Source organism: Gadus chalcogrammus, chromosome 4 (genome assembly GCF_026213295.1).
Source record: "Gadus chalcogrammus isolate NIFS_2021 chromosome 4, NIFS_Gcha_1.0, whole genome shotgun sequence".
NCBI classification, from domain to species: domain Eukaryota; kingdom Metazoa; phylum Chordata; class Actinopteri; order Gadiformes; family Gadidae; genus Gadus; species Gadus chalcogrammus.
This window is the reverse complement of record NC_079415.1, coordinates 25427801-25441872: the sequence shown is the minus strand read 5'-3', so window position 1 is coordinate 25441872 and position 14072 is coordinate 25427801. Positions and strand designations below refer to the sequence as shown.

General features: G+C 45.0%; 1 protein-coding gene across 1 annotated transcript; it reads left to right on the top strand.

Annotated features, from left to right (window-relative positions):
* The first annotated feature begins 111 nt into the window (after positions 1–111).
* Positions 112–9308, top strand: LOC130381769 (OX-2 membrane glycoprotein-like). The gene is made up of 6 exons (XM_056589527.1): positions 112–510; positions 3550–3897; positions 4617–4928; positions 5647–5747; positions 6228–6276; positions 6366–9308. Exons 1-6 carry the CDS (start codon positions 297–299, stop codon positions 6437–6439), a joined length of 1098 nt encoding a protein of 365 aa, XP_056445502.1. The 5' UTR covers positions 112–296; the 3' UTR covers positions 6440–9308.
* Positions 9309–14072: the final 4764 nt, after the last annotated feature.

Below are 14072 nucleotides of genomic sequence, written 5' to 3'. Positions count from 1 at the left end.
GATAAGGCAGAGAAGTTATCTCTGATTTGGTTCGTGATTTAATTTAGTTTCAATTTCATTTTGACCATATTTCAAGCCAACACCAGTTGTAAATGGTTTCTTCTGTACATATTGGACAACACTATATAAAGTGATCATAGGTTTACCTGGGTCAATTAAAACCTCTAGGCGTGCCCTATTTACTATTCTGCCCACTTCCGATATAAATTGAATTCTAGTGATGGATTTCATGATTCTTTTCCTTGATACGGTTCGCATCTGTCAGTTCGCCAGGAAGAATCGGGAAGCAATTCCTTATGTGGTTCTTGTCTTCTGTTTATAACATCCGAGAACGCGAGTCATTCAATGTGCGTCATTTTGATGACTGGTTTCGCTCTCGGGAGGCGGTAATTTCCAGCGATGAACCAACCATATTAAATGGTCCAGCGGTGAAAAACCCAGTGAACAGACCCTACAAGACTGCATTGATGTTGAAAGCAGCGTACCTAATCATCGTGTCCGTGCTTACGGGTGAGTCAAAACACGCTCACCTGAAGCAGTATTTTATTAAGAATAAAAAATGTACTGTACGGCTCTCAGCGCTGGAGGTTTAAAGCTGGACGCTACTGGTGATATATTATATAATATTTTTATACCGTTTGTTCTGTTTGCCTTCACTTTAGCGTCTATTTTTGTTTTCATTAGTAAGCCTACTTTGCATTTTTTTTGTAGGCCTATTGTATCTTGTGTTTTCCACTGCTGCTGGCTGTTGTTGTAACAAAGGAATGTCCACTCCCGGGATTAATAAATTGGTAATCTTATCTTATTTTATCTGCTAAACAGTATCCAGGAATCACAGCTGTAGCCCTAGTGGCGGAGCCAGAATAATTTTATAGGGGTGGCCAGACTGGGACCAAAATTCTCATAGTGGTGGCCACATAAATCAGAAACATGATTGTGTTTTCATTAAGCATCTAAAGTCGGCTTTACCTGATAGTATTAGGCCTTTTCATACCACTGACATGGTTACCAGGCAGCGGAAAAAACAACTTGTTTATTCTAACTATTCTAGTAGTCCCAGTCCCCAATCCCATTATACTAAATTGATGGAGTTAATTTACCCATCTAGAGGGTACATCTAGAGAAAATAAGTCCATTATTTTAGTGTCTCATTTTTTTGGGGGGATTTTCACTGGCTACAATATTGCATCGGTCAGTTGTCAAATTTGCTGAAGAAAATGTTAAACTTCAATAATTGTTCATAGTCAACTTATAGTGCATTTATTTAAGCTCTCAACAGCATAACCATACAGCTTCGCCTTCGCCACATCGCCGGGAAAACACGGCACACGCAAAGTAGGCTACATCCATGGAATCAGCCGTTCAAAACCAGTCTGCATGAATCGTATGACAACTGGATGGCAGGGGATGCGGACAAGGAATACACCCAGGGGAGAACATGAGAGCCCCAGCTCGCCGCATAGCCTGGGTGCTTTAAGCATGGAATAAGCTGGATACGGAGTGGGTGAAAAACTAGTGTGTGTGTGTGTGTGTGTGTGTGTGTGTGTGTGTGTGTGTGTGTGTGTGTGTGTGTGTGTGTGTGTGTGTGTGTGTGTGTGTGTGTGTGTGTGTGTGTGTGTGTCTCTTGGTAGCCTACCCTAGAAAGCACATTTAACTCTGACTGATCCAAAACTAAGGAAATCCTTAGTTTTGGAACCGGGGTTGTATTGTGGCAGGCAATTTAGCCTCCCCCCGCAAATGTCCCCTGTTAAGACAGACTACAAGTCGGAAATTGCTGGAGAGGCCTGTGGTGGCCTCTCTCGATGGCGAGGCTGTGCTCACTGAGTCCGTACATAGTAAAGGATTTCCTTAGTTTTGGATCAGTCACAGTTAAATGTGCTTTCTAGGGTAGGCATTAAGTGCTCTCGTAGTTCATTATCGTGAATGTTGTAGCGTACATGGGTCGTCGGCGGTTCCATTGCGATGTGTTTGTCTTAAAACTTACAACCTAAAATATGCCATCGCTTTCTGTGATAAGTTGCTCAACTTGTGATGTTCTGATATAATATAAACACTCATTTTGACTAATATTGTCAGAAGGAAGAGTGCCTCGAACTAAATGAAAGTATGGGCATATAACGCGGTTATATGCTATAGACCCTATAGTATCTGTGGTATAAAGGCTGGGACGACTTTCAAATTATAAATATGTTCACTTTATGTTGAAAGAATAGACCGTCGCGATTCCCATTGAAACAAATGGCGCGGTGATTATTCTTCAAAACGAGAGCTGGTCAATTGTGAAAAATGAATTAAACTGTAATCAGACAACGCAGATATGCTATAGACCCTAGACGTATCTGTGGTATAAAGGCTAGGACGAATTTCGAATTATAAATATGTACACTTTATGTTGAAAGTAGGCTATAGACCGTCAGATCACTATTTATGTGAAAAACTTTATATTTGGATTGTAAAACGCATGAAAATATAAATGAATGATCTTAATTTATTTTCTTTGGCAAATGACCGGTATAAGCGGGATAATGCCCTTCGAGGTGTCAAAAACATGTTTGATCGATCGTAATAGGGGACTACTTTTTGAGGGAGATGAACTCAAACTGAGTATACATTTAATAAGCATGCAATACGAATAAGAAAAAGCATAATTATTAAAGTATTTGAATTGTTTTATTATGTTGGCAAGCAAGAAGTAGAATAAATGGGTTAATCAGTCTTATTAAAAGGGTTTGTGCAACCAACCGCACAACAAGACATGATTGCTGCTCTTGTCGCTCTCGTCTCTTTCTGCAAACGACATGCGCGTAGAGCGGGGAGTGACGTAGAGTGACGTAGACTGATAATCCCTCTATAGATGCCCCAGGACCGAACCAACCGAGCAAAAACTATTTGTTCCCATGGCAACAACTCAATTAAACAAGATGTGGTCGCAGCGCTGCCACCGACGCTCCCAGGACCTCTCGTGGCACTCGGCGACCACTGCCGTGATCGCCACAATAATCTAATAATATATTTTTATCAATACAGCGGACTGACTTATATGTAACAAAACCGAACTATGAAAATCAAAGTTCAGATTTGTATAAGTGATGATGAACGTTGACCGTTGTTTGGTTGATTCGTACCATATTATCTGTTATATTATTATATGATGATAGCTCCCACAATCATAATTCTTGGGCGCTGCTACTGTGTGGTAGTGGTGGGTCCGGGGAAATACATGGACTAGGGGACGTGATATACACGGATACATAGGGTGCAGTTTACTTCAAATGCCTGCCTGCATTGTAATGTCATTTATAATGGCTGCTATAGATTATCTGGGACTGTTGTTTTTGTTTGTCTGATGTGCTTTTGATATGGATGCGTCTGTGTGTTCTGTGCTGTACCACAAATTGCCTCTTTGAGTACATTAAAGTCTGAGTCATTGTCATTCGAAAATGACAGGATGAAAAAAGTAAAACACTTGAAATACATTTCAACACAAATACTTTCTGAGCATGACTAGTGTGATGATAACCCGACGGTCGTGACTCTCTTGATACACAGCCGGCGTCCAGGCACTGCACCCTGCGGGGGTTTTAACGGTGGACTTCGGGCAGGACGCAGAGCTCAACTGGCTGCTGCCGGGGTCTGATGCCGTCGCACAGGTCAACGTGCAGAAGAGACTGAAGACCAACAACGCTTCTCCTGAGTACATAGGGAGCTACAGCAAGCGGCATGGACTGGTGATATCTGACTTGTTCCAGGGCAGAGTCGAGTGGGGTCTTCCGTCCACCTCCGCCCCGGCCATCACCATAAAGAACGTGACATGGAGCGACGAGGCGTGTTACATATGTACCTTTAATGTCTACACTACTGGCTCCCAAATCCAGAAAACCTGTCTCAGTGTTCAAGGTATAACCCATCTATCTCCATTTTTTTGGCCGTCTTTTAACATAATTTCAAATAACAAGGCTATATACCTAAACTTACTATAGACGATATCAATGAAAGATCTACAACAAAGCTAGCCTAAACCATTAGTAAATCTGAATGGTTAAATTTAAGTATATGCTAAGAGATGGGTATGAGATTAGATCTGGTTAAGTTTAGGTATTGGGTTAAAGATAATTAAGTTTAGGTATTAGACTGATCTCGGATAAGTCTAAGGTCACTATCTGAAAACGAAAATTCAGCCTTTCCCTGAATCCTGAATACACATATCCTGGTAATCTAGCTTCTTGAAACAGGGCCCATAAGTACACCTTTGCTCTATGTCCCTTCAAAAAAGAACCGTAGATTTCCATAGCAAATACTCTCAAGCCGCAGAAAAGAAGCAGAGGTAGTCTTCAATTCACGATTCTCTAAGCTGCCACCATGCCCAACGTCAGGGCAAGTTACTCATTATAGGGCAGATAAAGGGCATCCTCTAGGCAGTAAAACAAAGCCAAGTGGCAGGCTGGAGCAATCCCCCTCTCACACACACATAAAATGTCAGCCCAATTTTTGACTACATAGCCACGGGGGGGTATGCACAAGGGCTGGGCTGTCACATGCCCCCCCCCCCCAACCCAAACCCATTTCTGAAGTAATAAACAAACAAGATAAACAAGACTGCCTTGTTTTTTACCCAGGTATTTCAAACATAACGATGGATGTGAAACAAACCAAGCCCAGAGAACTGGTGGTCAGCTGTGCCGCTACGGGGAAACCAGCGCCAAACATCAGCTGGGACACCGCCGGGATCGGTAACGCCACAGAAACCCCCAGTCTCCGGGTAGAGAACACTGACAACACGGTCACCGTCAGCAGTGAGCTTACCCTGGTGCTGCCCGCCTCGGCGGACTCGGTGGGCTGTCTGGTCGACGGTGGCTCCAGCGGGCCGAGGCGGGAGCAGATCTTACTCCCCCTTTTAAACAGAGGAGGAGACAAGGAGGTGGAGAATGGTACGTAGAATAGTAGGACCACCATCGACACAATAACATTGGGTAATTATGGCCTCTATAGGCTTAAAATGTTAGAAGGGTTGTGGGAAGAGAGTCCGAGGGCGCAGGGGGGATATGGGGTCTAAGGGCCTGAAAAAAGGGGCGGAAGTAGCTCAGGAGGTAGAGCAGGTTGACTGGTAACCAAAAGGTTACCGGCTCCTCCTACCTGAGTGTCGAGGTGTTCCTGAGCAAGACGCCTCACCCTGACTGCTGCTGACGATCTGGCTGCTGACGAGCTGGCTGTTGCCCTGCGTGTTTGACTCTTTGAATGCATGAAGGAATGGTTGAAAGTCGTTTTGGATAAAAGCATCATCAATGATCATGTAAATGAAAAGGTATTTTGATGTACTTTGAGTTTGGAGCACAAGACGGTCACAAACTCATTGGCGGATACTGGTAGAAAAAAAAAGGATTGCCTGTTTATCTTAATAAACATGGAAGATGCACCAACACGTCTATGAAACTAGCACTATTCCATCTGTGAGCGCCCGGCATCCTGTATCAGAGAAGTAGAATCACTTTCACTCTTGTTTTCATGGATAATCACGTGGGATAGCTTGGACAGCTGACTAGCAGACAATGCGCCGCCAATAACGTGGGAACAGACCTCCTCTTTCATCCACTATTTAATCCACTTCCATATAATTGTCAGATTGATGACTTGTGTATTTCTTTTCAGGAAGTCAAAGATCTGCTGGCACGATACCTGGCATCATATTATCTTTATGCAGCATGATTGCTATCGCCATTGTGGCTCTAATGGTCTGGAAAGGAAAGAAGGTATTGTATTTCAATGTTTTCTTTTCATACCTGTTATGAAAGATGTTGATTCAGTAGTTATAAAGAAATCAAGGGCAAAAAACAGCAGAAGAGAGCAAGATTTTAAAAGTAAATAATAAAAAGAAACATCCCCTCTCTGTCTGCTCCCTCCCTCCCTACGTTTCTATGCTATTGAAATGTTGCAGTTCACCCACCACCTGTGGTTGACTGGCAGGAGGGACTAACCAAACTAGTGACAAAAAACATGCCCTGATTGTTCAGAAACGAGCCAGGAGCCATCTGAAACCTACATGGTCTCATACACAGTCACGTGTAGTCAGATTTTTATCAGTTATAGCTGGCGGATGGCTAGGCCATTTCTTACAAATTGCTCTCAAATAATCAATCTTTAATCTGATATACAGGACCTTAAGTAGAACATTTCTTAAGATAATGTTTCTGGATTTTCCTGTACTTAAACTACTTTTTTAATTTTTTCAGAGGATACCTTTCAAACAACAGATTATGTCTTCATCTATGTTAAACTTGTGTAAGTTAACCTTTGACTATTTGTAAATAAATACTTGAAGTGTTTGGGACGATGTTGAAGTTTATACTAACTATCATTTGTTTCCCTAGGTTTATGTGGAAAGAAGTCGGCCGGTCATATGAAAGAAGAAATGGAATTTAAAGGAGGGACAGAAATAGTGTAACCTTATAATTCCCATTGTTAATATTATTTTAATTTTAATTTTAATTATACTGTTATTTTATTGTTATTAAAATTATACATTTTTAGATAACATTTAAATAGATAGTTATGTTGAGAAGATATTGGTTCCTACTAGGGGTTTGCATCTCTCCTTTATAGGACGATCCGATACGTATCTAGATAGGCCTACATGTGCTACGATACGATTCAGGGACCATACATTTGAGTATGGAACGATTAGATGCGATTCGATTTGGATCTAACGATCGCACTGGATCTAACGATCCAGTGCGATTTGATAAATATGATTCAATCTGATAGATAGTTAAAGGTTGGTTATGGGATTTGCGAAACGCCAGCAGATTTTGCAAATACACAACTCAAATGTTCCTACCCCCTCTCCTCCAACGCTGACTCTGACTCCACCCATTCCATGTCATGGACGCGCAATCATGCTCGAGTGAACACCGATGCGCGAGAGAGAGCCATTAGCTAGTTAGCTAGCTCCAGTAGCTACCGCAGGATAACAACAAACAGAAGCTTGCTCTGGGTCACAAGCTTTGAGTATGTGCACGAAGGGGTCACGCGCTTGGATCGGGGGAGGGGGAGTGCAGTACGACCGTTTGATTGACGTACTTACTGTCCAATGCCACTCGGTGGGTCTGGAAATCATTGGCTGGAGTTTTTCGAGCCCTGCCCGTTCCACAGATGATTGGCTTGTTTAATTTTCATGTCAGTACTTCTAACTCAGTGGCTGTAAGTGGGTTATGATAAGGATTTCAAGTAATTTTGCAAAAATGGCCAAAAAAGAGAATTCCATACCCAACCTTTAAGTTTCGTTTTACGGATCCGTATGGAAGCGGAATGAAATGAATGGACAATGCTATCTTGATATCAGGCTAAAGCTTCACTCAACCGATTCGCAATGTTTAGATCGTTGCATCGGCAGATTCTTGGTCATTTTAAATTCATTCAGGGGCCCACGATGATGTAGTCGCATCTGTTTTAATCTGACCGGACACCGATTCGTATCGGTGAATCGTTACATCCCTAGTTCCTACCCACCATTTTGTTTTAGGGGGAACAGTTAAGTGGTGTAAACATTTCATAAATTATAAGACTACATATCAAACAATCAATCTTTTTTTTTTTCCAGAAGCAAGCTGAGTACCTTGTGTCATTCTGAGAAACATCAGTTAGAGACGTAATATCTTATGTTATTTATGTTTTGGAATGCTCTCTGTGAGATTTTTTTTATGTTGGGCGTACTAAACGATGACTACAAGACCGCCTCGCTGAACATAGGTATGCCGCAAAAATAGAAAACTGATTATGCTATGACAAGACACTTCAAAGGAGGCGAATAATGATAACGGCATACTGTTCACCGCCATAGGGATTGATAATGTGCCTCTTACCTCTAGGAAGGGTGATAAACAAAAACAGTAAACCAAAAAGAAAGTCGCTGGATCTATAAAATAGATGCTATGGCATTCGCAGGATTGAATGATTCTATTGAAATAGTGGTCTTCCTTTAGACTGAGCTGTTTGTGACTGTTTAAATTATTATGAACGCTTCATATTAAGGTCCTTGTATTAAGCCTTAGTTCATATGTAATTAGACCTTATTATACGCTTGTGTTAATAAGAATATCAATAAGTGTTAATAATAAAATAATAAACATGTCTATCGTGAGATTATAAGACTTTTATAAGCACTTATAAGAAACTTGTTAACTATTTATTGATTGCTACATAACATTAATAATGGTCTTGTATATAATAATGAGATTCTTATAGTTGTTAATAAACGCATTACAAACCCATTTATTGAGTCTTACTAACTTACCTATTATGTCATTGTTAAATCTTTACTTAGCATTTGCTATGCTTAATCATAAATCCTTTATTAAATTGCTAATCATTCATTTTGCAGGTACAGGATCTAAAGCGGGATCCATGCTTATTAAGGTTTATAAATCCTTTATTAAACTGCTAATTATGCATTTTGCAGGTACGGGATCTAAAGTGGGAACAATGCTTATTAAGGTAAATAAGTTCTTTATAACTGTTAAAGGGACTCTCACCTTTGTTGCATTTTTACACTTTTTTTGGATAAGGTTAAATTGGTATTAATAAGGTAATAACACTCTAATATGCAAGACAGACCCACCAGGAGTAAAAACAAACAATTATTTTACTCTCATAATATTTAGTGAAAACTTCAACCAATACAATTATTCGGACCGAATTACCTTATTGGCCGACAGACCTGTCTGTTTGCTGCATGGATATATAAGGTTTTCCGTCTGCTTCTTGTGGCGCATTCGGGCCCGCGTCATCAAGGCGCGTCCTCAACTAGAGGGTTTGTTTTGATTCCACGGCAGACAGTAGCGAGTAGCGACCGTAGCGACTGACGATGGCAGACCAAAGTGGTCCACGGCGTACTGAAACTGCACCATTCAGTCCGATTAGGGGACTCATCTCGGACTCAGACTCACAGAGTTACCCTCCTCTGGAGCCTCAGGAAGACCTCCAGACTGTTGGCCACCAACTGCATCATTCAGTCCGATTAGGGGACTCATCTCGGACTCGGACTCACAGAGTTACCCTCCTCTGGAGCCTCAGGAAGACCTCCAGACTGTTGGCCACCAACTGCACCATTCAGTCCGACAAGGGGACCCGATTCGGCCTCAGAAGCCAAGTGGTCCCGCTCCCCTGGATGATTCTCAGGACCTCCAGACCGTTGGCAACCAACCGCACCACTCAGTCCGATTAGGGGACCCGTTTCGGACTCAGACGCGACGTTGTCCCGCTACTCTGGAGCTCCAGGAAGACCTCCAGACCGTTGGCAACCAACCGCCACACTCAGTCCGATTACGGTACCCATTTCGGACTCAGACGCGACGTTGTCCCGCTACTCTGGAGCTCCAGGAAGACCTCCAGACCGTTGGCAACCAACCGCCACACTCAGTCCGATTACGGGACCCATTTCGGGCTCAGACGCGACGTTGTCCCGTTAATCTGGAGCTCCAGGAAGACCTCCAGACCGTTGGCAAACAACCGCACTATTCAGTCCGATTAGGGGACCCATTTCGGCCTCAGACGCTACGTTGTCCCGCTACTCTGTTTGTAATACTCATACACCTTTCTATATTATGACCCCTGGGAGTCTAAACATAACCCATGGGAGTCTAAACATAACCCATGGGAGTCTAGAACTTTTGTACTGTAGCGACCCTGGGACAGTTAAATAGTTTGTGTGTTATGTGTTACATTATATTTCGTTGTCCGTTATGCCAGTTGTTCTATGTGCATGTATTGTAATGTTCTTCTTGTCAATCAGCGTGGGGGCGAATCATTAGGTCAGCTGGGGGAGGGCCTTGGAAGAACAGGAGGGTGGGGGCCTGCACGCGAGTGAGACCGTGTTGGGGGTTGCCGGGGTAACCGGGGTTTGTTTTGTGTCGGTTTTCTGCCGTTGGTTACAATGTTACGGGTTTCAGTGACCTGGTTTTGGTTCATTAAAACTACCTTCAACTACTAATGACTCGACATCATTATGTCACCGGCGAGGTCGTTACAGTACTCGTTAAAAAATAACGCTTAGTTTTGTACTCCAAAAAATAACGCTTAGGGGGTGGGGCATTGGAGGAAGGCGGGATGATTTCAATGTGCTGTAATTCTCAAATGCAACAAAGGTGAGAGTCCCTTTAATGAGTATCTACTATATATTATCAAGTTCGATAAAAGATAAAATAAAAAATACATATACCGTAAATCAGTGATTTTCAACCTTTTTTGAGGCGCGGCACACTTTTTACATTTACAAAATCCTTGGGCACACCACCAACCAAAATGACACAAAATGACACTCTAACACAGTACATATAATACATATTGTAGTGCCGATTTGTCCTCAATAAAACAATAACTTGAAAATTAAATCAAACAAAGCAACGTAATCAAACTAGCCACTGAGGCACCAGGGGGGACGAATCTTAGGCAGTGCAGGGGAAAGAGTCAACTGTCCAGTCGTGAATTTAGATTTCTTCAGGTTGATTTTCCGATCTTCCAAGCAAACAAAACAAATGTGCAACAGTGTGTACCAGCAGCCTCAGTCCTTTGGCACACTGGTTGAAAATAACTGCCGTAAATACAATGTTATGGCGGTAAAGCACATCTTTTGAAATATATATATATTTTTAATTTTAAAAACGTTTTCTTGAACATAAACATTTAAAAAAAACGGACTAAACGAATCCGGCTTCTCCATGGCCTCAGGGAATGGTTGGAAATTATTCTGGCTGGTATTTCTTCTTGCTGTATAAAGAAACACATAGAACGTTGACCACATAAACAGTTAGCAGATAGGTTACAATAAGCATTAAGCCGTTCAGACATGGATTCATGACACAACTGTTAGAATTAGATACGTTTGGTTACCTAGTTTCATATGATAGCATAAGCTAAACGTCAGTTCAAATGTTGCACGCCAAGCCTCTGAAAGAAAGTAATGTAAGCTATAAAAGTTCGCTAGCAAACAGCTTGCTAGCTAGAACCGGCTACCGTTACTATAGCATCACATTCTTAAGAGTCTTGCTGTAATCCATTTGGATGGTACGTTGGTACGTGCAAGTCGTAAGTTGACTTGCACGTACCAGACTCCTGAGCCGGTCAGCGGTCTGTAATCCAATACTATCGGTGGTAAACTCTGCATCCCCCCCAGTCCAGAAATCTATGAATGGGACAAGGTTAACGGACTCAGTCCTGTAACCAATGGGCCGTCTCGGGCCATGCGACAACGACGTTCAGGGAGGCTCCGGCGGGGAGGTATCCAAAGCCGTGTCACAGGGTCCATCTGCTGCCTGTTAAACAACACCCTGGGGCATCACCGGCCCCGGGTGGACAGGCAGGGGCTGGCGGTCCAGGGTTGCGGGTGGCGGCAACAGGGCAGTTGGCTGCTGCCAGGCATAGGGGGTGGCTGGAGCTTAGCCGTGAAGGAATTGCTGGTTGCGCAAAGTCAGGCACCCAGATCCGTCAACTCTAACCCGATACTGATCGTGACCCAGCGACTCCACCACGACCCCTGACCTGTCCCACTTGTGTGGACTTGGGCCCTGCTGATTCTGGAGGAATACGGTCTCACTAAGTACCAATGGGCGGAGTGGTCTTGAGTGAGCCCTCAAAGACTCAGTGGTGCGGGACATCTGGGTCCGAAGGGCATTCTCCTTCGCCGCCCATGCTTGATGCCAGAGCAGCCGGATATGAGGGTTTGAGGACTTTCTAGTCTGTTGACGAACGAAATTGAGTCTCGAAGGGGCGACCCAATATAATCTGCGCCGGTGAGAGGTTGCAGTTGGGGTCAGGTGTGTTGCGCAACTGTAACATGGCACGCAAAAAGCGATCATGATCAAGACCACCAGTTGGGCCAGTGTTGGACACCAGAAGGCACTTAGCAGTCTTCACCGCAACGTCTGCCCTCCCATTCGTCCTCTGCATGGCTAACTTTGAACTCTGGACCACCATCGCTCGAATGTTCCTCCGGCATGCCTCCTAGATCAGTGCCTGCTGTGGAGCATAGGACCTCCACCCAGCAAACACTGCCTCGAATGGAGTGGAAGGTGGTGAGGATGGTAGGGGGGGCGTGGCTGCCTGTGACGGAGCATTGCGGTTACAGTCCGAACATCCATACCTGGTGGCCCGGATGTCCCTCGACATCCCGGGCCAGAAGACGACGGCATGGGCGTGCTGCTCCAACGCAGAAGCTCCTTGGTGGGCGGCATGGAGGTGCCGAAGGATTCTTTCACGGAGGGACGGTGGAACCACGACACGGTTGTAATATAGGAGGATGCCATCCTGCGCGTAGATGGACCCACAGACTGGGGACAGAGGTCATTAACGTCCACCCTACCCTCATGCTCGATCAGGTACAGAAGGTGGCCGAGGCACGCGTCAGCTGCCGTCTCTCATGCGAGAAGGGACCATGAGAAGGCTCCTAGTCCTTGTGCATCGTCACGGATGTAAGCCATAAGTACTGATTCTATGGCGTTATGAATGCTTGGCGATCCCAACGAGAGGCCGTTTGCAGAGCCCGAGAGGGAAGGATGCCTCGAAGTCGCATCAGCGTCATGGTTTCTCTTGCCAGGCCGGTACACAATGTCAAAGCGCCATGGGAGGGTACGCAGCTTGAGTCTGAACAGGCATGAGTTTGTAATCTCATCCTTGTGTGAAATACCGTGTCTGCTCCAGGCCCCAGGCCATGGACAGGGCCTCTCCTTCGATGGCCGCATAGCGTTGCTCTGCCGAGGATAGGAACCGTGAACCGGCGAGGGTGATCCGCCATCCTCCTGGGAAACAGTCAGGTATTCCAGAAGTGCATCTACAATGTTGTTGGAGCAGGAAGTAGCCAATGCCACGCCTGGACCAGTCAGGGTGGAGGCAGGTGCGCCTCTGCATGTTGTAGATCTCCACGCCCTCACGGCTGGCCCCAATTATGGCATGTTTGGACGCTTGGAAGGCTTCCTCCAGTTCAGGGGACCACGAGAATTTGCAGCGTGGGCTGAGGAACGGCCTATGGCGTCCAAGTACTTCGGGAGTGGTATCGTCTGACACCCTGAAGCCAGCAAAATCTACGCTTCTCTCCACAAATTGAAACATATTTGGATTTAACACAATGCCCGACCGGCCGACACGTGTCAGGAAGTCGATGGTCCTCCACCAGTGATGCTCTAGGTCAGTGTCATAGTGGACAGTGTCATCCACAAAACGTTCTTTGTGCTCGAAGTCCGAGAGGAGAGCGTCAAAACGACGGTTGTAGCCGTCCCCAGATGTCAGGAAACCTTGCGGCGCCCTGGTGTAGCGCCAGCGGCCGAAGGGCATGATGAAGGTGGTCAGATGACGATCCGATACACGCAGGGGCACACTATGTTAGCCGTTCCAGGCGTCCGGTTTTCCAGGTGTCCCCTGCGATGCGACACGCGAGGGATTCAGTGGCGAAGGTTTCACGTTGGCAGAACTTGTTGAGAGGTGAAAATGAAATCTGGGACATTGGCACCGATTCCATGGTTGATGGCTGTTGTCGCCTCTTCTGTCGGCGGGCCTTATAGCAGCTGACCCAAATCTGGTGAGGCTTGGTATTCCAACCGCGAGATCCCCCCGTGAAGACCTTAAAGGTGCTTTTACAGCCCGGGCACGAGGCTTGCCTAGCCCTGTCTGTTGGGGATGGGGTCGTGGCGGGGCTCGTATGTGGAATTTTCTGTAGGCGCTGGAATGATGACATGGCTGACAGAGTGGACGACGGGAGAGCATTGCATATGTCTGAGTCATAAATCCCGTTGATTAGAACATCACAGATAATGTGGTCGGTATAGTCTACATCCTTGCCACACTCGCATACCGCAATATATATAGGCACACACTCCGCCTTCCCTCGCATCCTGGCGGTGAAGGAACGGAATGCTTCATCACCTCCCTGGTGCAACTGAAGCAGCTCGGTGCGCAACTGGAAAAGCTCCGACGCCTGAGCCGTTGCGAAAGACATCCCAGCGACGGATGAACACTTACCATTCCTCTATCGTTACGCCAACATCGACTTTAGGCTGATCAAGTTTCGGGCCATGTGGAGTCGGGATTTG